The sequence below is a fragment of the Protopterus annectens genome, chromosome 12.part0 (genome assembly GCF_019279795.1).
Source record: "Protopterus annectens isolate FY-2018-M chromosome 12.part0, PAN1.0, whole genome shotgun sequence".
NCBI classification, from domain to species: Eukaryota; Metazoa; Chordata; order Ceratodontiformes; family Protopteridae; genus Protopterus; species Protopterus annectens.
In genome coordinates, this window is record NC_056746.1 from 1266999082 (window position 1) to 1267026962 (window position 27881).

General features: G+C 40.7%; 1 protein-coding gene across 1 annotated transcript in view; it reads left to right on the forward strand.

Moving 5' to 3' along the window:
* Window positions 1-230: 230 nt before the first annotated feature.
* The window catches only part of TP53RK (TP53 regulating kinase), a 35260-nt gene continuing 7609 nt past the window's right edge, over window positions 231-27881 (forward strand). The window contains exon 1 of the mRNA XM_044090301.1: window positions 231-537. Coding sequence (XP_043946236.1) covers window positions 303-537 — 235 coding nt within the window. The 5' untranslated portion in view covers window positions 231-302. The remainder of the gene's footprint in view (window positions 538-27881) is intronic.

The following is a 27881-nucleotide window of genomic DNA, read 5'->3' on the forward strand; positions in this document are numbered from 1 at the left end:
GGACCAAAAATAAGAGAGAAAAATCAGGATACTATACAGAAATCTGGACGATTGAAACGGTATATCCCACACAATGGCTGCAACTCTTATGGGTCGGTTTATGAATTTAACAGAGGTTGTGGCGCAGCACTTCCTAAATGAAGAAAGTCTGAGGGGGGCGTTTCGGTGTACTTGTGCCTGGAACTCGAGCCCTTAGGAGTCACTTTCTAGACGGACTTTGTTAGGTAACGTACCTGGAGACTGGTGTTTGTTTCTGCTTATAAGTAGTCTGTGTTTAGTACTTATTTTGTGAGGTTATTAGCATGGATACCGAGTCAGATAGTGTTTTTAAACAACGAGTACAGACTTTTCTTGGTAGTTCGTGTTTGATCAAACAAGGGGCTGAGGCTCGCGTTTATCGAGGAATGTTCTTGGGGCGTCCATGTGTTGTGAAGGAGAGATTTCCTAAGTCTTACCGGCACCCAGTATTGGATGAGAGACTCACCCGTAGGAGGACCGCCCAAGAGATTCGCTCAATCCTGAGGTGTAGGAAAGCAGGTGTGAATTTAATGTGGCTATCCGAGAACTTTTTTGCTGCGGTATTGAAAGTTGCTAATGGTAGTGTGGTGATGACGTGTAGGAGACATGACTAGGTGGCGAGATGGCCACATTAAACGTTCCCTCGTCATAGATTTTTCATCAGTGATGTAAACATCTTCTTGTTAAAACTGAGCATAAGGCCATTTTAGGCTATAGCAAATCGTAAAACAGTAATAATCGCTTCCGAGACAGGGTGCATATTTGTTTGTATTTTGGATGTGGTCAACTTTTAAGAATGTGCTTTTGAAACAGGGTGTGAGTTGTTTAGTCATAGTTTAGAATTTGATTCCCTCAGGATCATTCTTTGTGTCCGAATAGATATGGTATTCTTTAATAAGATATCGTTTTCCTTTTTTTGTCTGCCTTGTCTATTATTTGGCTTAGATCTGTAGCAGATCATCGGCAGCATGCTTCTGTCTGTCTTAGCCTGGTTTGTTTACTAAGAACTATTTCTTCCAGTCTCTGCATCCGAAAGACTTCTATAAGTTAGTTATAACTTAAATGTATTAAATTGTCGTCAACAATGCACGGTAAAATGAATAATAATTAGTTATTTAATACAAAGGAGAACCTAAACCTTATTGCATATGAAATAAACAGACGTTACTAAAGCATAAGGGAATAAAAATAGTAAATACTGATAGTAAGAGCCAAGCCCAGGTTACTTCTAGAACACCACTTAAGTAAGGCACTTGAAGTAGTTGCCTTCTCTTGTCCTGTTTGTTTACAAAATTCTCCAGAGCTGTAAGTTTCAAGCATGAACATGATGCAGTAAAAGAGAGCACAATAAAAATAAGAGCATTCTCTGTCGCTGTAGTATTCTGTTATGTTGTTTCAAGTTGTTTCCACTAATGGTCGTTTTGCCTGTTCCCGTTAGGGGTTGCCACAGCGGATCATCTATTTCCATTTCTTCCTGTCCTCTCCATCTTGCTCTGTCATACCAACCACCTGCATGTCCTCTCTCACCACATCCATAAACCGTATCTTAGGCCTTCCTCTTTTCTTCTTAGCTGGCAGTTCCACCCTCGGCATCCATTTCCCTGTATATCCAACATCCCCTCTCAGCACATGTCCAAACTAATGCAATCTTGTCTCTCTGGCTTTGTCTCCAAACCATCCAACCTGAGCTGACCCCCCCTAATATACTGATTCTTAATCCTGTCTATCCTCATCACACCCAATGCAAATTCTCTGCCACGTCCAGCTCTGACTCCTGATTTTTTGTTAATGCTACTGTCTCCAACCCATTTAACATATCTGGTCTTACTACCCTCTTGCAGACCTTCCCTTCCACTCTTACTGGTACCTGTTACAAATCACTCCTGACACACTTCTCCACCCACTCCACCCTGCCTGTACTTCCTTCTTCACCTCACTTCCACACTCACCATTACGCTGAAGAGTTAATCCTAATTATGTAAACTCATCCACCTTCACCAACTCTACTCCTTGCATCCTCACCATTCCTCTATCCTCACTCTCATTCACACACACATGTTCTGTCTTAGTCCTGCTGACCTTCATTCCTCTCCTCTCTAGAGTGTATCTCCACCTGTCCAGGGTCTCCTCAAAGTGTTTCCTACTATCACTACAGGTCACAGTGTCATCTGCAAACGTAGTCCACAGGGACTCCTATCTGATCTCTTCTGTCAACCTGTCTATCGCCATTGCAAATAAGAAAGGGCTCAGAGCTGATCCTTGATGTAATCCCACCTCCATCTTAAACGCATCTGTCACTCCCACCACAGACCTCATCACTGTCACACTACCCTCATACATATCCTGTACCACTGTCACATACTCGTCTGTCCTCCCAACTTCCTAATACAATACCACAACTCTCGATGCACCCTGTCATATGCTTTCTCTAAGTCCACAAAGACACAATGCAACTCCTTCTGACCTTCTCTGTACTCCCATCAGCCCTCTCCGAGCAAACATCGCATCTGTAGTGCTCTTTCCTGGCATGAAACCATACTGCTGATCACTAATCATCACTTCCCTTCTTAACCTAGGTTACACTACTCTTTCTCATAACTACATGCTGTGACTGATCATTTTTATCACTCTGTAGTTCCTACAGCTCTGCACATCAACCTTATTCTTAAAAGTCTGTACCAAAATACCTTTTCTCCACTCTTCTGGCATCCTCTCACTTTCCAAGATTTCATTAAACAGTCTGGTTAAAAACTCCACGGCTATTTCTCCTGGACACCTCCATGTGTCCACAGGTGTGTCATCTGGACAAACAGCCTTTCCATTTTTCATCCTCTTCACAGCTGTCCTTGCTTCCTTCTTGCTAATCCGTTGCACTTCATGATTCACTATCCCAACATCATCCAACCTTCTCTCTCTCCTTCTCTTCATTCATCAGCCCCTCAAAGTACTCTTTCATCTGCTCAATTGTGCTAAAATGATTAAAAGTGTTGTTGTTTCCTGGTTAGGATATCAAAAAGGTGGAATCTGACTTAAATATTTAAGTAGAAGGATTATAGTTGTTACTGTTATTTGTACCCAGAGACAAAAGAGAGACCACAAGTTAGCATTTCACTTCTTACGTGATCTTGCTTATGTTCACCACCAAAATGTCTTGGTATTCATAAACATTTTCTCCTGTGTGGTAGGCAAGCATGCTTGATGAATGGCAACAAGCAGGGTGTGTACTGTTCCGAAATATACTGAGCTGAGAAGGCTGAGAAACCTATCATTCTGCATTGTATGGTAATGGTGATGTAATGAAATGGCAGTGAAGGCCATGATTAAAGTTAGAGAATCCATGGATGCAAATGAGGATAAACAATATGGCAGAATGTTTTAGAAACATATCTATGCCACATCTGTATATGCTAGCTTATTGATCAGTGAAATCCTGGAGTTACAGGAGGTGAACTGTGATCCGCAGCACCAGCAGACTTGTGTATGCAGCAGGCTGTACTTGCCACTGATAGTCACAGTATTAGGTTTTGTTGCCTTAGAAGTGCACTGTCTTTTTACATTTAACATTCCATGCCTTTCGCAGTACTGAAGTTGTGGACAGCCACTGTGTACATAGTCACCTTGCCAGAGCATCTGATATCCCACTTCCGTGGCATTTTTGGATTACCTATCCCTGTTGATACCAAGGTATGTGTGACTTTGTTAATACTAGCTGCAGGGACCTTTCACTGACCAGCAGGGGACCCACCTGGTGTATCCCAGGCATCTGCCTTCATGATACTCAACCAGTTAACCAATGCAATGGTGTAGAGGGATAAAGCCTTAATTATGGCCCAGGCAACCTGGGATCAATTAATGTCCTGCGCTTCTGAGACCCTAGCAGAGAAGCATGGGCAAGCCCGTCCTTGGAACTGTGGTCCAGTCATATGAAGGAAGAAGCCCTTGGACAAGGTTGGTGAAAGCAGGGGATGTGGTGAAATCTCAGGTAGGTCGTAAATGACGAGAATGAATAGTATTGATATTAGCTTTTACTCTTCTTAATTTTATTAACTACCACTACTGGCGCTGATCCTTGAATCAGGTAGACTTTGTTCTTCTAAGGTGTTGATGCTCCCGACTGTAAATTGTGAGACCTACCTATGCATGGGTAATCTTTACTCGTACTTATGCCATATGTTATCTTGCTTTGAACCTATTTTGTTGAAAGGTGTATAGTAGTCTTCTGTACAGTACTATACTTTTGAATGTACCTAGTAATGTCAAACAAAGAAGCTTTATTCTGATAATCTGCTAATTTTTGCCTGCCACCAGCTCTTTGTCTCCCACAATTTTGTCCTCTCTGTACAGTGCTATTTTTCAATGTGTTTTAGTGATGTCATATAAGGTCTATTTATTCTGAGAAACTGCTGTTTTGCCTGCTACTAACACTTTACCTTTAATTTTGTCTTCTCTCCCTTTATTCACCCAGCGCTTCACTCTGCTGCCCTGACCTAGGGACTGTGAATCTGTCCTGCCTGAAAGCCAAGATACAAACCTATTCTAAGCCAACAGGACTCCACCCGTACTATAAGTTAGAGCAAATCCTCTCCATAAGACACTAATTCAAAAGAACCTAGAAAGTATGTGTTACAGTGTCTGCAGTGTTACTACATCTTTCCTAATTAATGCCTTGTAACCGAGGACTGCTCCCTAGCCAGGTCAGCCAGTACACCTACTCTCTGCTACCCCTTTCTCCCTAACCTCATCACTTACCTTCAAATTAACTAAGCTGCTAAGTTTTGTTCCTCTCTGCTACTCCTACACTCTAAAACACAATAAGAAAGTTTATTTATATTGTTTCTATTCTCTTTTTCCAAGGACTTGCCCCACTTATCTATCCCTCTGCTCTGATACATATATTATCCTACAGCTGGCTTGAACTTTTCTTTGCTCTCTCAGTACTGCTCATCCCTCTATTCCTACCACTACATACTCGCCTCTAGTCACATCCTTACCTTACCTCAGTAGTCAGCATTTCACTGATTGTTCCTGGGGTCCTTCTCCTTCACTGGCTCTATCCCGCTCCGTTCGCCCTACGGGCTCACTACGCTCCCCACCCGCCCCCCACTGCTTCTACACTTATTAATCCAAAACACTCCCCTTCAATTAACACCAATCATAGCAGCCCACACCTTCAGTTCCAGAATCTCCACACCCAATATTCACCTTCATTATCCAACTTACTCATCTTAATCATTCCACTACTCTTCATACTACCACAATGTCACTGGTATCTACCTATCCTCGACGTAAAAACCTACTTCCATACCTTATCTCACCACTTCTTATTATACTCTATCTACTTACTTTCTATGAGCATCGCCAAAACATACACCTTTTCTACTCCACAAAGCAAACCTCCTCTACCCCCATAGCCTACACTCATTCTGATTCAAACACAATTAGTACTACAACCTACCTATCAGCAAAATACCATAGACTACATCACATTAAACACTATCTGCCACAAGCCAAAAAATCTCTGTTCCTTACATGTAAACACCTACAACACTCACTTAACTACCAACTCCAGTCAATAATAGATGGTGATATCCAACCTAATCCCGGTCCAAGCCCTACACTTCCTACAGTTACCCATATAGCAACCCCTACTACCACCCAATCCCTTATTAGACCTCCCAACTCACTATTAATAGCCCATCTTAATGTAAGAAGCATAAATAACAAGGTTGCCCAAATTCACGCTCTCATAGATATACATTCATTTGACATCCTGTGTCTTACTGAAACATGGCTCAAACCAACAATACATGACAATGAATTTACTCCACCAGGATATAGCACATTAAGACTAGATAGATTAGCTAAGAAGGGAGGTGGAATGGCAATACTTTATAAGTCTGGACTACAAGTTACCTCTATTGACTCTAAACCCCCTCCAACTAGCAATGAAGAAATACTTATCTCCAAACTCCAACTCAATAATCATAAATCTATTTATATTATTGCCATCTATCTTCCCCCAGGGGATAACTCAAACAACCTGGAATATACCCTGAATTGGCTATCAACCAGCTATCCCCAAGAAACAATAGTACTCGGAGACTTTAATATAAATTGGAATAGCTGTAACTCAGAACAGCCCTCTACCCATCTTAATTTACATGGTTTTACTCAAACTATAAACTCCCCCACAAGGACCAATAAACACAACAACACCGAAAGCACCCTAGACTGGATACTAATAATAGACATCACCTAAGTTATAAAGTTGGTACTCTCCCTGAGGATATAAGCGACCATGCTCTAACCTTCATAATCAGGGACAAGACTGATATCCAAAATCCAATTACCTATAGAACTATTAGGAGTAAAACTAAATTTAACCCGGATAATTTCCAAAACGAACTTAGAGCATGCAACTGGGCACCCCTTAATAGTCTACCTCTAGAGGAAGCAGTAATCCACTTTAATAGTAAATTTCTAAACATTCTCGACCTCCATGCTCCAATTAGGACCATTAAGACTAGAAACAAACCTGCACCCTGGCTCTCAAAAGATACAAAACAAAAAATGCTACTTAGAAATAAAAACTGGACCTTATGGCGTATTACCAAAAACCAAGAAGATCACATCAAGTTCAAACAGTTAAGAAATGACACAAAAAAATCAATCCTGTTAGATAAAAGAAAATACTACATAAAACTCCAAAATACCCAGCAAAGTAAACCCCCAAAATTTTGGGCAGGTATAAATACTCTCTTACATCCAGGTCGTACTGTCACCCCCCCACCTGTAGGCGTAGACCAGGACAATCCAAAGGAAGTAGCAAGAACCTTTAACTCCTTCTTCACTGAAACCATTCAGTCTCTTGCTAACCAACTATCTCCCAATAGCTCTCCACTACCATCCCATAATACTACCTTACCTCCCCCATTTCATCTCAAACCCATCTCTACATCCCTCATCCGTACCCTCCTACGAAAACTCAAACCTACCACCATTGCTGCCGATCTCCTTCCTGCTGAATATCTGCAGAAAGCAGCAGATGCAATAGCCTACCCAGTCTCCATTCTGATTAACAGAACAATCTCTGAAGGTGCAATTCCTAGCACCTGGAAGATTGCACATGTTATCCCCCTTCATAAAGGGGGAAATTCTAGGGAACTATCCAATTATAGACCTATTGCCATACTTTCACCTTTGGCAAAAATCATGGAGAAATGCATTCATAAGCAACTGTTAAAACACCTTATAGACAACAACTTACTAGCCAAGTGCCAACATGGCTTCAGGCCATTTCACAGTACTACTACTGCCCTCTTATCCTTCTCCAACTGTATAAATAAAAATCGCAATAACAACTCTCTATCCTCAGCCCTCTTTATTGATCTGTCCAAAGCTTTCGACATGGTTCACCATAAACTTCTCATTAATGCACTAAAAAATCTGTCCCTTGATACTCTATCTATACAATGGTTTGAATCATACTTAAGCAATAGGCAACAAGCAGTCATGTGGGAGAACAACCTATCTCCCCTTCTCCCCATCTCACTAGGCGTCCCCCAAGGTTCTATACTTGGACCACTTATATTCTTTGTCTTCATCAATGACCTGTACACTGTTATTCCTCAGGCCTCCTTAATACAATATGCCGATGACTCCACATTAATTTGCAAAGCCCCAAATCAAGCTGACCTGCAATCTCTTACCCAAAAAGTGTTCAACACAGTTGAGGATTGGCTTCAACATCAATGTCTCATCCTAAATCCGAAAAAAAACAAACTTCTACTTTTCACTCCCACCCATAGAGCCACACCTCTAAACTTCACTGTCACTTCTAATAACGGAACCATCATTTCCCCTGACTCTAACACAAAACTCCTAGGGGTACTAATTGACAATAACCTTAACTTTGAAGCCCACATAAGCAATACCATAAAAACAGTTAACAAAAAACTAGGCTCACTATATAGGATCAAATCCTTTCTTACCCCACTAGCAAGATCTACTATTGCCCAGACGCACCTAATTTCTACCCTCCTCTATGCCTCCCCAATATATACTAACCTCTCAAAAATCAACATGAACAAACTAGCAGTCTCCTACAACAATATTGCAAGATTTGCAACTGGCTCAACATTTAGGACCCACCACTGTATTAATTACAAAAATCTTGGTTGGCTAGAGTTACCTAACCTACTGCTACTTAAACAATTAATAATTGCTTATAAAATCCTGTATCAACCTAGTAACACACCGATTCTTACCAACCTTATCATCCCCTACAGTAACCTCAATACCCTCCGCTCAGCCACTAAAATGCTAGTACTAACACAAAAGCCAACAACAAGGCAGGGGACTCCCTATTCTCTAACACCGTGGGTAAATCCTGGAACTCTCTTCCCAGTGACCTAACCTCACTACCATCACTCTCACAATTTAAAATCAGGCTTAAATCCTACCTTAAAAGACATTGGCTATGCACCTGTCTTAACCCAGACTAACCTCTCTTGTCTTCTCACTAAATTTCCATATCTCAATGTCTGCATAATCTACCTGCTTACTGGAATCCAGATTCTTAACTTCTCCTTCAACTAATTTGTACTCTCTTTTATATCTTATTATGTCTCTTTGTCACACTAATATCTCATGTTGACTCACCTCTTCAAGTGTGTTCCTGTATTGTACATCTTACTTATTTTACCCAACTGTTTACTTCAATATGTTCTTTTTTGCATAAAATAGCTTAATTGTATATACTACTTCCATTTTGTTAACCTTGAATTTATTTTATAGTTTTGTTTTATAGTTTTGTTTTATTAAAAACAAATATTGTTTTGTACTCTTTTGGAGCTTTTCTCCCCGGGCCTCTGCTGAAAATGGATATGTATCCAGCTGGACTAGCCCGGTCAACAAATGTAAAATAAATAAGAAATAAATAAATCATCCCCCCAATCCTGGATTGAAGATAAACAGCACTTCCCTCAGGATTCCCTTAAGCTCCTTGCCGGCCCTGGCTCGAAATGGGCTTTGACTGGGTAGGTATTGGATTGCCAGTAGATCTAGCAAAGGACATGGGGACACTGGGATGGCTGGCTGTCATTATAACGGAAGTGGGAAGGGCAAAAAAAGTCCACCAGTTCATCAGGTGCCATGCTGTAGCATGTGGGGAAGCATATTTGGTTTCCTGATATCACAGAGGAGAGAGCCAATGACATGCAGGCTTTGTATGATGTAGCCCATTTCCCTGATGTACTGGGGACCACAGACTACATCCTCATTGAAATAAAGGCCTCACATGGTGAGCTGGGAAGTAGCTTGTAATGTACAGAGTTTAAGCTGCACTGTGAGTTCAAACCACGAAGGTAGTAGCCACGATATTCACATATGGCACACGTGACCTGTAACAGTTTGTGCAGAGGCCATGTCCAGTGACTGTGGTGGGGATCTGGATTTCATATTTCCTGCATCTAACACAGGCACTGCATGTTCTAGCTGTGCTAGATTTGGGTGTTATTGACTGTCAGAATCTGAGTAATCTCTGACATCGGATAGCAGTGTGCTCATGGGGCTGGAGCTTGATTGTAAAACTTCACCCGTGAAAACGCCAATGGAAAATGCTGACAATGTAAGACCTGTCACCAGTACTTTAATACTAGGGAATGAATGATAACTACCAAATATAGCGGTAAAATGTAAGATAGACCTTTATGTTGTACTGGTCGTCCTCTTGTTTGAAGCTCTGATGTTCCCACATAAACGATGGATACCTGTATTCAGCTGCAGTACAGTACACCTTACCCAGTATACAGTAATTTGGTATATAGCAAGTGCACACCCTTGGCATTTCCATCAAAGATAGGCAGAGCCTATTGTAGTTTTGCTCCAATGTCTAGGACTCCACCATGGCCGGTTGATAACAAAGATTCCCTCATGCAGTGAGGCAAGGAACCTCTGTGTCTGTGACTGTGGTTTGTCTGATGGACAGTTTCCTGTTGCCCTATGCTCGTGTGCCTGGCACACTCCTTGTTAACACTTTTCTGTCAATGTCCCAGTGTCTGACCTGTTTGGAGTCTCGACCTTTGCCACCAACAGTATTTACATCATTAACCACATCTTACCAGGCACAGTCAAGATAGGACTACTCATATTTGTCATGATTGATCATCTATGGATAAATAACTCAAGCAGGCGTTGACCGAGTGAGAGATAACATTCAATGTGTAAAAAGTCCAAGCAATCCAGTCTTCTGGAACAGATAAATCAGTTTATTACACAGATAAACCACGATAAGCGCTTTCACTAACTAGTAGCTTCTTCAGATCACAAACAGGAAGCACAAAAACCATGTGCTTTAAATATCTGCATGTTAATTAATCAACCAACTTTTAAAGCAGAAGCACCATAAAACAGAGCAAACAAAACAAGAATAAAAACTAGATATATAAACTTAATGTCATTGACATCTCAAGATGCAACATAAAATAAACAATGATATATGCATCTTCTTTTAAAAAATGTTAAAAGGCTTCATTCCATAAAAAAACAAAAGAAATTAGAACAAATATAAAAATATACTATGAGCAGCATACTGTCAGGTACGAAAGTATATACAGCTTAATATATAACTGCATGTAATGGTCATATTAAATAAAGTCTTAATATATACAGTTAATAATACGAAGCAGCTTAAAAACTATACAAAGTAGGTGCCATCAAGAACATAAAGATTAACAATAGAAGCCATATACAAATCGAAAGAACTATCATCAGCCAAAGTGATGCTTGATATGAAAAAGTCAATGCGTAAACAGAAATGTATATCTGAATGTTTATAAAAATGTATATCTAAATATAAATATTTTTAAAAGTGTATATAAATGTAGTGTCTTAATAAATATATATCTAAATGTAAAAGAATTGATGTATGAATAAATGTGTGCAATAATAAGTAAATAAATAAGTTATTGTCTAAAAGTATGAAGCTAAAACCATTAACATTAACAATACTACAATAAGGAATGAATAAATGTACGTATATATGTATGTATGGGAACGGATATCAAAATACGTTAAAGTCTTAAAAAAGTCAGAACTTAGTATGCCTACGTTTCTTTAAATATGGTCTGATAGATGCCCTTTCATTTAAGCCATGTCCTTTATCAGCTCTCAGTAAAATAATCCACCTACTTTCTCTGTCTTCGGTATGATTCATGATGTCACCTCCTCTTGCATTAACATTCATTTTCTCCAACACCCTAAACATGAACTTGTGTTCAGGACTTGTTTGTGTGACATGCTTGGCCAGTGCATTCTGCAGATTACCTTTCTTTATATTATAACAGTGTTCCCTTATTCTATCTCTTAATACCCTATTCGTTTTACCTACATAGAAACATGAACACAGTTCACATACAGCAAGGTATATGACATCAGGTGTCATACAGTTGACATTGGCTCGGGTATATATTTCCCTCTGTGTATCTGGATGTATAAATACTATACTAGAATCTATTGAGGAACAGAAATTGCATTGTCCACAAGGTGTGGTACCATAACTAAAAGTCGGGTACATTCTCTTATTTGGTGGATAGCAAAGCAATCTTTTAAGATTCTTCTTATTCCTATAGGTAAAGGACGGAGAATCACCTACAATATTTGTCAGTATGACGTCAGTTTGTAGTGTATTCCAATTTTTGGAGATGATGTCTCTAATTTGTTTATTGTCTGCTGTATATGAAGTCAGAAACCTAACTTTTGCATTTGTGACTTCTTTGACATCATTAATTGCTGTAGGCTTGGGCCCAAAATATGGGGTACCTAATGTCGAACGTAAGCTTAAAGCATTATCAAACTGTAAATCTACCTCCGTAGAATTATAGCCTCTCTCAGCAAACTTCTCTCCCAAGTCATATAAGTCTGCTATAAAGCCTTTGTCATTGGAATTCAACCTAGACATTCGTAGGGTCTGTCCTTTCACTATGTTACTGAAAACATACTGAGGGTGCATACTAGTTCTGAATAGTAAAGTGTTCCTATAACAAGGTTTCCTAAAAATCCCAGTGTTAAACATTCCACATTCGAGTTTTTCGATATATAAATCTAAAAATTCAATTTTCACTGATGAATATTTCATTGTAAATTTCAAACATGGTGTAATATTATTCAAGACCATATTGAAACTAAGCAGTTCTTCTATATTACCATCCCATAGAATAAACACGTCATCCACAAAACGTCTATAAAATCTTACATATTTCTTAAACATATATTCTTTAAATAACAACTGTTCTTCCCAGTAAGCTAGGAACATATTGGCGTAGCTGCTGGCACAAGGAGTGCCCATAGCTACGCCGTCTAATTGCTGATAAATATTATCAGTAAACATAAACACATTATTTTCCAGCACTAGCTCAAGGAAATGTACCAATAGGTCAATTAAAACATTGCCATAGGTACTATGTTCTGTAAGGTAATTACTAACATAAGTTAGACCAAGATCATTAGGGATGACTGTGAACAACGATTGTATATCAAAAGTTACTAAAATCAGATTTTGAATAGTATCCATTTGGTTATTAATATAATACAAATCTGTTAAAAACTGTTTAGAATCACGTAATACAAATTCATTATTGTTTAAAATACACCTTAAATGTTTCTCAATAAAACTGACAAATGCTCCGTAACCCATCCTTGCCCTGAGACTATTGGTCTCATGGGTGGCTTAGTAATGCTTTTGTGAATTTTGGGTATTCCATGTATAACTGGGATGGTAGGCATCTTAATATATAAATAATTATACTCATTTTTACTTATTAAATTACTTCTATAAATATCTGTTAAAATACCATGTACATATGCACACATTTCATAGACCTTAGTAAAATCAATTCTTATATAAAACACATCACTTAACATATTATACATTTCATTCTGATAATCTATAGTATCAAGTACCACTATACCAGAGCCTTTATCTGCTGGCCTAATTGTTATATTTAAATCATTTCTTAAATTATGAAGGCTCTTTCTTTCTTGATATGACAGATTATTATTAAACATGAAATTAGAATTATTCAGTCTCTTTTTATGAAAATACTTATAAATCTCATCTTCTGTAGTGCGTAAATATGCTTCAATTAATGGATGATTAACTGGTGTATAATCACTCGGGTTCTTGAACACAAATCTATCATTGCCAGTAGTTGACTCACTATCAGTCTTATTAATAGAAGTATCATTATAAATGTACTTGAGCATAACATTTCTGCAAAACATTCTAACATCTATGATAGTTTCATCTAGCATACTATTGCTATGAGGAATGAAACTTAGTCCTTTAACTAGTAAATTAATGTCATGCTGTGATAGCGGAACACTGGACAAGTTAAAAACTAAATTTTGTTGTGGTTTGTCCACATTTTCTTTAGCGTTGTGTTGGTGAGTGACTCCCCTGAGAATTTCCTTTTTTGACGCCCTCGACTGTTCGAGCGTGTTCTGCTTAAGTTCTTCTCCTGGCGTATTGCTAAAGGGAAGGAAAGATTTAAAGCTGCTCCTTTGTTAAATTCATTTGTTTTAGATCTAACAACCTGCTCTTGGCCATTTAACAATCTATTCTTAACAACATTCACAGTAGGATATAAATTTACATTTTCATTCATACTGTTATGCGTTATATGTATAACATCTATAGAGTCATTGCTGGTTGCTATTTCTTCATTACTAGCAACTAAGTTGGTAGAAGGACAAATATCAGCAGATATAGTATCAGAATCAACATATTCATTAGCAATGGTTGGGGCCTCTCTTGCAACTTCTGGCACATTAGAAACAGCTGCAGGAGATAAAGCCACTTTATCAGTGCTCTGTAGAGTCTTATGTTGTAGGAAAGTTAAAGTGCCTTGCTTGATAGCAGGTGCAGGCATACGTTCTGGGACACGCCTTTCCCAGACAAAAACTTGCCCTGTTTTAAAATCTTGTATATCCCTAGAAACTTTACTTTGTTTCTGCTGAAATAATTTACGCTCGTAGCTCGTAGGCAGATACACAGTCAAGTATATTGTCAAACAAATCATGTATAGCCAACTCTGTATAGTCTTTAAATAACTGTTGCTGTAAATCATTGATTTTACTAGTTAAAACTTGTTCTTCGGGTTTGAAAAAATTAATCAACAGTTGTAAATATTTACGGCTAGTCTCAATATTTATCTGCTGCCACAATGACAGCAATTCTGGGTACTCATTGCCTTGACTAGGCATAGAGAACACCCTGAGCCCACGTGGTATAATAGCATTATCTAAGCAAAATTGAAAATGCTGCCTTTGCATTTGTAAACGTTTCAGTTTATAAAAGTGTTTCTCTATGTCATTAAGTATTAAATTAGCTCTTTGAAAGTCCACATCACGCTCACCCATATTAGCTGGTAGTTGTTCAGTTGTTAGCGACCATAATGTAGTAAGAGTCCCATCAAGATGCTGTTTGAACTTGGCTTCCATCGCTGCCTTGCCCCGGTGTTCACTTCTGGGCTTATAGGGAAGCTCAATATCCGCCATGGCTTTAGTAGAATATCCAGTAGCTTAAAACTCATTTCCATCAAAGATAGGCAGAGCCTATTGTAGTTTTGCTCCAATGTCTAGGACTCCACCATGGCCGGTTGATAACAAAGATTCCCTCATGCAGTGAGGCAAGGAACCTCTGTGTCTGTGACTGTGGTTTGTCTGATGGACAGTTTCCTGTTGCCCTATGCTCGTGTGCCTGGCACACTCCTTGTTAACACTTTTCTGTCAATGTCCCAGTGTCTGACCTGTTTGGAGTCTCGACCTTTGCCACCAACAGTATTTACATCATTAACCACATCTTACCAGGCACAGTCAAGATAGGACTACTCATATTTGTCATGATTGATCATCTGTCGGTTGTGATAATAGAGGGTCTGCAACAAGGTCTCATTCTGTGCATGAGAGAACTTGCACTGTTGTGTATTACATTTGGCAGGAATGAATAGCTTAATGTGGGAATATGCACATCAGTGTATTTCATACACCAACCCTAATACTGTCTACTGGCCTGCTGGTGGTAGGTGTTTGTAAAGTATATGTGGTCTGTAACACACACACATGACTATTCTAGTCACTGCTTATATATAGCTGTGATGCATTGTACCTCTCCAAAGGCAATCCTGCATTTCAGTGTTCTACAGGAGTGTTCTGCCAAAAGTAGTGTCATTATCTTGTTTGTTGTGTAATCTGCATGCATGCAATCTGTAAGGCAGCTAGCAACGTGCAGTAAAAGTATGTATAAGGTGTAACAAAATTTCCCTTTACAGTTTTATGTCCATATATGCTACATAATGCTGCTGTATAAAGCATTCTTACGTTCTGTGGTATGTTTTCCTCAACCAAAAAAAAAAAAATATTCAACACGCACACACTCACCCTGCCATTCATGCATACATATGAGAATAAATGCAGGATTGCACTTGAAAATACAGCTGTAGTTTACACTTCTACAAAACTGTTCTTGCTGGAGGCAGAGCACACAAGTCCAAAGGTAGAAAGTTCACATGCCTTGTTAAGAAGAAATGCAGCTCCTGATGAAAAGGTTTCTGATTTTGGGAATGTAGTTTGGAATATTGCTAATTACTAATTTTCCATAGGCAATGAAGTTTTTAGACAGGCTTTATATAAGTTCAGGCTTTGAGCATGGTTGTTATGGCATTTGGGCAACTTCTCATGAATGCTACTGAATTGCTGTTTCAGTGGACCTATTACTTCTAAGAGGTTCTTTTGGCTTTAAGAGCACTGAGCATATGTGGGTGGGTCAGTGACCTTGATGGGGATATCCTGCAACATATTACTTTGTAGCCAGTGGAGGTGTTAAAGAGCAAGTACGCTGTCATGGTTAGGCATGACATATCTAGTGCATGCATGTTACCATTCTCACTTTCTTACCACCCTGACATGGTAAGAACGTGCTACATTATGGACAGCCCACTTTAGGTCATGCCATTGAGGTGCTGTGCGTTGCACGATACGTGCTGAAAAATCCAAGGGGCTTAGAATGAGACCTGATGACTGATGATGGCTTCTAAGGACACTGATTGTAACATACCATTCTGGGGGTCAGGAAGAAGTTTAATATTGTTTATATCTACTACATGATGACAACCTGGACTACCTGCTTGGCGTCCCATGAGGGTCCCATTACAAAGTGGATATCTGTCACAGTCGTAACCAGGATGGTGTTTGATGCCACTGGCATACTACTGGTGAGCAGTGTGGGTACCACTATAGTGACCTGCAGAGGTGCTATTTTATTTATTTGGCATTTGTTTACCGGGAAAGTCCGACTGGAACATAGGTCCTTTTTCAGCAGAGGCCCGGCGAGAAAAGCTCTGCGAGTAACAGTAAATTTTCTTGCACACATTACAATAATCATAAAAGTATAAAGTAAACAAAATGTAGTATACATAAGAACATACAAATTTGTTACATCTTGACAACAAAACCTAGGCTTTGAACATAGCTAGTACTATTTGTAGGTATGACTTATGTCAAGATGTAAGGTTAAGACAGGTCGGCAAGAACAAAGGATTAAACACCGGGGGTGAAGTTGGATATGTTTTGGGTGTACTATGATGTATCAGAGCCCTTATGAGGGGGGATAGTACAGGAACATAGCCACATATTTTTAGATAAGCATTAAGTGATGGCTTAAAGTGGTTAGTGGATGAGATTGAGAGAATGGAGTTAGGAAGGGAGTTCCATATACGAGATGTATAGTTGGAAAATAAAGATTCTCCTGCAGTGTTGTTGGCCTTGGAGACTGTGAGTAAGTAAGTGATCTGCTGGAACTGTAAGGAAGGATGAGATTTTATAGTGCAGGGGTTCTAGTTGGTTGTGTTACAATTTTGTGAGTTAGAGAGAGTTGGTTGTAAAGAATAATGTTGGGAAGCTCAAACCAGTCTAGTATCCTTAAAGCTGTACAATTATGTGTTCTATATGGGCAGTCAGATGCAAACTTAGCAATTTTATTATAACATGCTTCTAGCTTAGATAAGTCAGTTGTCCTTAGAGTAGTTAAAATTGGAGAGGCATATAGTAGAGTGGAGAGCAGATGGGTTTGTGCTAATGTAATTTTGGCTATTGTGGTCAGGAATCTTTTGTGCCTATATAGACTTCCAAGTTTTTTATGGACTTTTTTTTTCTAGTTAGGAAGACATGCAAGTCAAATTTTAGGGTATTGTCTAGTTCCACTCCAAGAAGGTTTGTATGGGTTGTCGGGGAGATCACAGTATTGTCTTTTGCTATTATGTTAAATGTTGGGCATGAGATAGATGTCTTGTTAGGTTGGAAGAGTAATAATTTAGTTTTGTTTGGGTTCAGGATTAAATGGGTATTGGCAAACCATGTTTCAACAGAAGTGAAAGATTCCTGTGTTTGAGAATGAAGAGTTGATAGAGAAGTGGCAGCACAGATGTGTTGAATCATCTGCATACTGTATTATAGCATGGCTGTCAGCATCTCTCATCTGTACAGCGATTGCATTTCCCCATACCAGATGTGTGTTTGTAGGCATGTTACAGAATGGCACAGTGCATACCTGATTTATGTGTTTGTCAGCATTCTACCGAATGGCACAGCTCCAGCGGTCATACATGCGATTTGTCTTCTGTATCTGTGGAGAGTGGAACAAATTTCTAGACACGGGTGCATATTATTTCATTTCTTTCTATCATTACCATTGTTTTAGAGTATATACTATTGCGTTGGCTGTCTGACAGCAGCATTCATGTATGTCATTCTGGATGGGTAATATCATTCTGGTTAGCTAAAAGTGTCAGTGTTAAGATGTACAGAATATGCATTTTGGATGTTATTTATACAGGTGGGAACAATGCTTCAGGCTGGCGAATTACCACCATGATCAAGTGAAGTGGAGACTGGAACATTTAGGTTGTGTGTGTTTGTGACCTTTGCTTCCTGTATCCCTGCTACTGTTAAAAAAAATATTGTTCCAGTAGTGTATAAGCAGATCAGTATTGCTTCCCACAACTTTTCATAGCCACAGTTACACATCAGGACTGCTGCTTTGTTTGTATGTGTCTACCCTGTTCAGATAACCCTTCTGGTACAGTGCGTTTTATGTCACGCTCACATAGTTAATTGAATTGTAGCTTTATGCTGCTGTGCTGATATTTGTATGACTTTTTTCATTGAATGTTTCATATAGAGGATTATGATTGTGTCACTGAACCTGCTTAATGTTTTCGAGACCTGGATGCCAAGAAATTTGCCTCGAGAATGAAGTTCGTGAGCTGAACCTTGGCTCTGTGTACTACTAGTTTAAAAAAAGTAAAATAAAAATGTTTTACTGAGTTTTAAAGCCATAAAGCACTTGGCAAGTGCTGTCAGGAAGGCCGTATAACACGTTCCCTTTATGATTATGCTCAACTTGTCGTGCTTTTCAAATGTCCAGAGTTTTGACTCTTATGCTTGGTCTGCTCTTTATAAAATATTTGGTTTTTGGTCAAATCATCGAGGCTTGAATTCACAAAATATTGACATACATTTTGAGTTTTGGACTTCATATCCTTCAGAAAAATGCAAGCAAACATGCATCCTGTTCTAGCTTTAAAAGGGGCACCTTATCTGTATGGACAGCAGGCATAAGCAAATTTTTTGCTGGTCACTACTGTCGGATTTGACTGCCTAGTGCGAGACCAGACCTTAATTTAAGCAGAGGTTGAATAACATTTAAGAGTGGGTCTCTTGACTGTAATCACCGCAATCCATGCACTACGTAGTTATGCAAAACATTTTTTTTTTCTTTTTGTCATTTATTTTTAAATATGATTTCTGTGCATTTCTTTTCCCATTTTGAACAACAGTTGCCACTGCACTGCCAATGACAATCCTGGGGTCTCTGGCCCCCAGCAGACCTAGCTAGTTCCTGGATTATCCCAACTGGCATACTGGGCTGCCTTACCTGGTAGCTACATGGGGGGGGGGGGAAACCAAGTGGCCACCTCTCTTGCCTTGGTGGTGATTCACCAGTCTGAAGCGTTGTTACCACCGGTGTCACTGCCAGCTGGCAGGAATTTGTCACATGTAGAGTTGGCGGAGTTAGTGGAGATGTGTTAGACTGGCTGCTTGAAGCCTGCATCTACCACCTACAGAGGCTCCTCTTGTGGCAGGTAAAGTCACATCACTTCATACCACTGCCATCACTACCTCTGGCAGGGCCCTTTGAGGAAGTTGGTCAAAGTGATGTATGACCTTCCCCTGGGTTTCTTACAGGTAGTACGAGATGGAAGGCCTTACCAAAGTTATGAAGGTCTTCTTTGTCTGTCAGTTTGTTGTCCAGTCCTTCTTTTTTTTTTTTCGTTTCTGAATCTACCGTCTTCCCCGCCGCCCTCGAGTATGTAAGCAGTTCCCCTGTCAGTCTTTGTATGTTTGTGTTTTGCCTCTGATAAAGATCCTCAGCCTTTTAATATACCGTCACATTTGCCAGCTTTCCTTAAAAAAACAAAAAAAAAAACCAAAAAAGGCCTCTGTCCCTCCCCACACACCCACCATTATTTCTCTGTTTCTAGAGTGTTGTCGTCTGCTTGCAGCTTCTTTTTCCTACTGTCCTAGAAGATGGTGGGAAGGGCAGGTGGGATGTTTTTGTTTTACAAATCTTCCACATGTCTGGCATAGTATTGGTATTCAGGCAAAGATTTGGTAAATGTTGTCGATTTTTAAATATGTAGTCCTTGACAAGGGTAAATGAACCAAGGATGGAGACTGCCTCTTCCTGGAGGTGTGTCCTATTGCATTTGTTCTAGTAGGGGCGTGATGTCTTTGGATAGCAAAAATAAAAGCTTCGTGTGGGGAGCATGGGGTACCTAGGTGGGGGTTACTGGTACTCTTGAGGAGGTCATTTAAAGTGATGTTAGAAATCTTTTGCTGATAAGGTCAAGGATGTATTGTGAATCTTGTGGGTTGTGTCCAGTGAGGTTATTGATGTATTTCCTTATTATATCTGAGTGAGTTTGGGACCTGGACTGAGGTTTGCATCTTCTAATGGCTTTATTAGCTAGGTCCTTTTAGGTTAGTTTCAACTAGTAATTGTTTCCAAAACTTCATCCAACAGACTTTTTGGTCTTATAATTAGTGGTGGTTTTACACAGTTAAACACTCAGTTTTTATCCAATGACTGAATTCTATTAGTAGTAACAAGGCTGTGATGGACTTAATTCTGCATTCATCAGAGACAGTGTCAGCTTTATTGCTGTTCTGCTGTGCTGCTGTTCTGCCATAATTCCCTGGCCCTTTCCCAGAATATTTTGAAGGACTTATGTCAGTCGCCAAGAAATGTGGTAAGACTTGTTGTAGCACTTTTGACCCATATTCCCTTGCCATTCTGTCAGAGGTGTTTGAGAAAGCTATGTCCATTCAAATGAATACCCACCTATAGAAGCTTGACCTTTTCAGTAGCATGGCATTCAATAAAAAAATGTACAACAATGGTAATTTCCCATGTTTTCTAATTCCATGGGTTATGAATTTTGGTTGTTTCCAAAAGCCTTTGTTGTAGCTCTTTTAAGGTCTGTTACATGAGGTCAGTAGACAGCCTTATAGTGGCTTCAGCACCTTCCTTGAGATAAGATCATTTAGAGCTACATTGGTAAGCTCCATTCTTATTCATTTTCTGTAAACTTGTGTTGGGTTGGGGGGGGGGGTTCAGTTGTAGAATCTCTTCTGTTCATCTTTGTCACCGTTCATGTTCTGCCTTCCAGACAAACTCTTCCTTGTAGACTACAGTTGTCTGCCTAGCTGACCACTTTCGATCTGTAATCTGATCTTAAGATCTGCCAGAAATGTTTTGAATCTAAATAACTTTGACTTAACACAGAGGATGAAAAATACGTGCACCATTTTTTTTTCACATGCATATGCTCCCGTACAACTGGGTATCAGAAAAAATAACAAAACATGACCATATGCTGTAGTGAGATCTGACTTATTGTTGGGCATTACTGTGCTGATGCACTTTTTATTTGCAAAAACAGTGCCCAGGTGGATGTTTGCACCAGTCTGTGCAACCACCTGTTCACCAAAACTTCATTGCACCAATGGACACTAAAATATGCAGGTTCATGAGCAGCACAGAGCGAGAATAATGCCAAGATTACATACTCTTTCCTGACTTAGAGTAGTCCAAATACAGGCTTTGCTGTATTCTGGACTTTTGGAAAGTTCCTGTGTTGCCCATTTCCATTCTTGGATAGAGGGAGGCTTCTTTGTTCACCGGTGGTAGTGGGGAGCCTGGAGCAGCCTATCTATCCCTGGAGGAGTCTTCCCAGCACAAGAATCTGGTAGTCTATTGGCCGTTTTGGGCCAGTTTTTAGCTCTTTCAAGTCCCCCTGTATAAAACCCACTTTGGCGCGGTTTTTGCACTTGTTACTACTCAGCCAAGCTCCTTGTGGTCCTGCAGAGTGGTGCTAGCAGCAGAGAGGCTAAAAGAGCGCCTGCTAACCTGATAAAAGTTTGTTTTCCTGCTACTACCTGGGCGACTGTCCGATCTAGCTAAACTGCAAGTATTTCTGCTTCTTGAATTGTTTTAAACTGTTTAAAGTTGTTTTTGCACCTGCACTTTTAAAGTTTGTTCTGTTTGTTGCTTTTACCTGTTGAGGCTACACACTTAAGTGTGCTAGCCTGTGTTACATATTTATTGCATTTCCCTGCTGTTTGCTGCAAAAAAAAAAATTATCCTCGTTTCCCGTCTTTCCTGACCTAGAGTAGTCCAAATACAAGCTTTGCTGTATTCTGGACTTTTGGAAAGTTCCTGTGTTGCTCATTTCCTTTCTTGGATAAAGGGAGGCTTCTTTGTTCACCAGTGGCAGTGGGGAGCTTGAAGCAGCCTATCTATCCCTGGAGGAGTGTTCCCAGCACAAAAATCTGGTAGTCTATTGGCTGTTTTGGGCCAATTTGTAGCTCTTTCAAGTCCCCCTGTATAAAACCCGCGTTACCGTGGCTTTGTGCGATTTTGCGCATAGCGCAGTGCCGCTTAATTGGGTTTAAACCATTCTCGGCTCCACAAAGTCTGCTCTTCACTTTTTCCCTTAGAACTGATCTAGTTCTCATAATAAACACCTTATTCCCACTCTAAAGCCTGGCACTTGCTCACTAAAGCAATTATATAAGTCAGCACTAAAAAATTAAAAGCACTACACCCTCACATACTCCCCTTGAGTACTTTGTTCCCCACTGGCCCTTTTTTTCAATTTATAAAGGAATTCCCAATACTATTCTAGCATGTACAAAGGTCAGTTGTCAGTCTCCTCTCCGGTCCAGCTGGTGAATCTGGGAATCTTGAGGCAATGTTACAACTGCCTCATGTACACTGACAACCCTCTCCTCCTCCCAACAAATTCCAACACGTGAGAGATGCAACCATATAGCCAAACTGGAGGCTAAGCTCTCTCAACTCAGTACTGGCGTAACCAGTCAGGGGGAGAAGGAAACCACACTCGCTACAATTCCAGTCTCACATAGACCTACCACGACAGCAAACCAAACACATAAACACACGAAAACATACTCGGAGGCTCTAAATAAAAATCTGCCTAAGCAGCAGAGACCTCCAAAGCAGACACCCAAGCAACCGCTACCCCAAAACAAAACACGTGCAACACATAGCTCACAAAGCCAGTGTGCCGAACAGTCATAGCCCTTAAGGCTAAACAACACACCTGATACACTTGTAATAGGTGACTCTATCGTCAGGCACACTTGACGTCCCGCTCACCAGGCTGAACAAGGAGAAGGTCACGGTGAGCTGCTTGTCAGGCGCTAGGATCCGCCACATAACACAAGCACTCAGGTCACTCCAAGGCAAGTACAAATATGACTCAGTCATTGTTCATGCTGGTGTGAGTGACCTGAGATGTACTTCCCTGGACTACATGAAAAGAGACATAGAGGAGCTCTCTGAGCATGTAGCCTAGGCCGGTATGACCCTGACCTTGAGTAGCATCTTACCCTCACCAAGAATGATGTCAGAATATGAAGACAAGATGATCAGTTTCAACAATTGGCTTAAGTATTGGTGTCATTCAAAGGGGATCCAATGCCTGTCTGCCTGGGATGACATGCTTGGCTGATGCTTCGCTAGGGACAGCTTGCACCTGTCAACCCTGGGTTTTCGGATATTGGCAAAGGCTCTTGCCACCCCTATAGTGCCTTTTTTAGGCAAGGCTCGAAAGACAAACCCACCTCCATAGGTATCACAAGGGATAAAAAACTAAGAGTAATGCTACTCAACGCCAGAAGTTTAAACTTCAAGATGCACACACTCGAAACTCTCCTTGGCATGGAGAACATCGATATCTGTGCAGTAACAGAAACCTGGTTCAAGGCTCCCGAGAGCACCCCAGCACTACCAGGTTATACCTCATACCATGTTTTTCGGCCCCAAAACTTGGACCGAACCACAAAAGGAGGGGAAGTATCAATATTCGTCAAAGATACTCACACCTCCAGGTTCGTGGCACAGCACGAAGCATCAGAGACTATCCATGTGCAGCTAACAGTGGGTAAAACTGCCTTCCAGTTTATAGCCTGCTACAGACCACCCTCCCAAACCCAGGAACCCCACTCGGTCTTCCTGAGAACACTGGAAAATATGAAGGTATCTCCAAACACCATTATATTGGGCGACTTCAACTACCCTAACATAGACTGGGAGCATTACTCTAGCTCCAACACCCTAGCCCGAAGGTTCCTAGAATTTATAAACTCAAATACTATGGAACAACTTGTTGCCACTCCCACAAGAGGGGAAAACATACTGGACCTGATCATCACCAACATGGGGACTCTATGCTCCAGACCAGAAGTGTATCCCTCACTGGTAAGATCAGACCATAAACTAATCTCACTAGATATTCACATCCCGACCCCAGCCCCTGCCCAGAAAACCACAGTGAAAAACTTCTCTAAAGCAAATTTCACACTCCTCAAAACAGAGGTGGAGTCCTTCAAAGCCCCCGGGCCTGTGGAAAATACGGCCCAGACCGCAGAATCCTTTATAAATGCATTCTACACCTTCAGGAATGCATGGATCATGCAATCCCAAATAAAACCAAGATCCAATCCTCCAAAGTTAGGCATCCTGTCTGGTGGACCCCAGCCATAAACTATACAGTAGAAGGAGGAAGCTACTACATGATAGAGCAAAATCCCAAAAAGGGAAGGCGTCTCTGATTAGTATTAGCAAACAACTACGGGCACTCATAAAATCGTCTAAGGTCAGCTTCGAGAGAAAAATTGCACAGGACACTAAGGATAATCACAAGGCTTTCTTTAGTTATGTTAGGAACCTGGGTGGGAATTCCTAGATATGCTCAGAATTAGTCCAAAAATGACAAAAAATACACTGAACCCACAGACATTGCCAACATCCTAGCTGACAGGTTCAGCGCAAACTCCCCCCCCCCTTCCCCACCAAAAGGGCAAATATCTATCCCAGCAGAGTGCTGCCCCCTTGACATCTCAGATGCTCAGGTAAGAGCCGCCCTCTCCAAAAAAAAACAGCATCAATGGGACCAGACGGTGTCCCGGGCTGCGTCCTACATGAACTCCAAGAAGAACTAAACCCAAACATAAAACTACTGTTCAGTCTCAGCCTTACTACAGGATATGTACCCAAAGAGTGGCGTACAGCAACAGTGGTCCCTCTCCACAAAGGTGGTGCCTCAACGGATCCTGGAAACTATCGCCCCATAAGCTTGACTAGCTTGGTCTGCAAAGCTATGGAAAGGATCATCATGGACCTCATAAATAAAGATATTGGGGACCTACAGACACTGGATCCTACCCAGTTCGGCTTTGTTAAGGGCAGATCCTGCCTCTTAAACCTGGTCGATTTCTTTGAAACAGTCACCAAGGCCATTGACAAGGGGAAGGTGGTCCACACAGCCTACCTGGACCTTGCAAAAGCCTTTGATACAATACCCCACTCGGGCATTATAGATAAGCTCACCAGCTTAAATATAAACCCCTATGTCACTAGATGGGTTGCAAACTGGCTCAAGGACAGAACCCACATGGTTAGAATTGCTGGAGCCATGTCAGACTCCAAACCAGTTACAAGTGGCTTCCCACAAGGCTCAGTCCTGAGACCTCTCTTGTTCGGTATATATTTCTCAGAGGAGGTACAGGCTAACACGGAAGGACTGTGGCTGACCAAGTTTGCAGATGATTGCAAACTGGGCGCCATAATAGACTCTCCAGCTGACACAAGCATCCTACAAAAGGGCCTCATAGAAACAGACAACTGGTGCCAGAGCCATGGCCTCAAGCTAAACGCCAAAAAGTGTATAGTCCTCCCCTTTGGCAAAAACAAAGTGCCCACAAATTACCACATAGGTGGTAATCCTTTAAGTACGGAAGAAGTAATTAGGGACCTGGGGGCCCAAGTTGATAGCAATCTCTCATTTGACAACCACGTGGCCAAAGTGGTTAGAAAAACATTTTATATAGCCCACCTAATCATGAAGGGATTCACATCTAGATCAGGGGAGGTCATCGTGCCTCTTTACTCATCCCTCATCAGGCCCATAATTGAGTACAGTGCCCCTTTTGGGATGTACCTTACCAGACACCTGCAGCAACTGGAAAGACTCCAAAAGTACCTCACCAAGAGGATCAAAGGGCTCAAACAGATGCCATATGCTGCCCGGTTAAAGAAACTCCAGCTCTACTCAGTGGCATACCGCCTGCTCAGAGGCGATCTGTGCCTGACGTATAAAGCCATGTCCAACTTGGAATTAATGGACATGCTGCACCTCAGAATATCCAAATCCCATCGAGCTACGCGCTCGAGAGACTTGAACCTCAGCACTGAAATAAATAGGACATGCTGGAGGGACAGATTCATAACCCAGAGGCTCCCTTCACTCTGGAATGAAATCCCAGTCCAGGTTAGGCAGAGTCCCTCATTTCCTCTCTTCAATAGGAATCTTGATGAGTGGATGGGAGATGGTAGGTTTACCCCGGGTATCACTTCTGTGTCACTGTTAGACAGAGGCACAGTATACTAACTTCGAAAAAGGGCATAGCAAAATAAATTTAAAATGGGTGGCGAAAGCCAAACACACTCTGACTAGGCTTATAAATGCCCTGGGGCAGATAGCCTAGTATGAACCTACTGTAAAGCTGCAAATGTGTGGATGTCAACCATAGAGCCAGACTTGCTGCACTCTTTTTATGTCCATTTTGTTATATTCTGGGGACATGAGACACTGCTCACATTAGATGCATTTCTGTAGTTCAGTCAAAAGCAAGGTCACTTCACATTTATCCTCATTTTTGGTCGTAGCTCAGTGACCACTAGGAATCATTGAGCTTGATGCCTTCACCATTTATGGCCCAAAAGTTAGAATGCACTCCCTGATATTGTCATTCCTATCTATGTTGAATTTTATTATGTACTGAATGTTACTATTTAATCATTCTAGTTGATTAGTAAGATCCTAATGTATTTTCTGCTCTTTGAGATTGGGTCATGACAAAAGACTAGCCCACTTACCTGTTAAGTAGCAGTAAATAAATAAATGCCTACCTACCAAAGTCATATCTGTTCAATGAGTCCAAATGCGCAATGGCATTAATTGGGAATACCCGTTCCACAGACAAGAATTACTTTTGAAGTTTGCTGTCTAGTTCACTGCCATCAGTATGTAAGACACTGTGCTGCTTTTCAGAATTATTTAGCCTATTGGCATGCAATGCACTTTATATGCGCAGTTAATTTAACTCATTTTTAAATTACAACGTTTTAACTGTTGTGGTTTGATGATCTTAACTAGGTTATGGCTATAAATTTGACGATTCTAGTCCAGTCCACTTACAAGTTAAATAAAACACAGGCCAGAGCTAGGCACAACCTTTGCCAAGTTCTCACCCTTAATCTAGAGCAGAGGTGTCCAGCAGGTGGCCCTAGGGCCACAATCCTACCTACCATAGCCCTTTGTATGCCCTATAACAAGCCATTTAGAATGGACAGATACATGTTGCACCCCCCTCCCCAAAAAAAAAAAAACCTTGACTAGTATGGTAAGTGGCCTCTGAACTGTATGATAAGTGGCCCCTGAGCACTAAAGGTTGGACAGCCCTGGTGTAGTGCATATGTTTTGTCTTTGATGTAGCTTACACCATCATCAGGACACTGTCACATTTTAGGTTTTTTGGTGTCTTAATGCTTTATTGTCTGTTTGTTTATCCAAGGTGCCTGCACATCCCCTTCAGTGATGGTGGAACATGCAGGATTTTTTTTTCATTTTGCTGACAGGTCTGTGCAATTTTTTTCTAAAGTAGTATAGCTTGCTCCTTTGTTAAATTATTTGCTGTAATGGATTTCACATACAGCTGACAACAGTGGGATTTGATCCAGAAAGAGAGCAGTTGGATAAATGGTGCACTCATAAAAATCACTGTTACAAACTTAGAAGGGTAGCACACTTTTGTAGGAATGACGTTTAACTTTAGGCAGTGTCTTGTGGGTGCATGCTTGGCCAACACCTCAGTGTTATTGGGGTCTCATTTTTTCTTTACTGTCAGGAAGTCTCCTTTTGTCAGAAGTGACAGGGGCATCTGAGGAATTTGCATATTTGGCTTCCATTTTTTCAGTCATGTTAAATTTACTTGCAAGGTTCCAAGTACCGCCCTAAGTAGATGCCCAAGTGGGATTTGAATTTAAGGCAGTTTGTGAGCTTTTGGACAACATGGGATTCTTGCACTGGACCTCGTATCCCAGAGTGTGTGAAGTTCACAGTTTATGCTGCTCTAAACTAAAAGGGGCAACTTCAAAA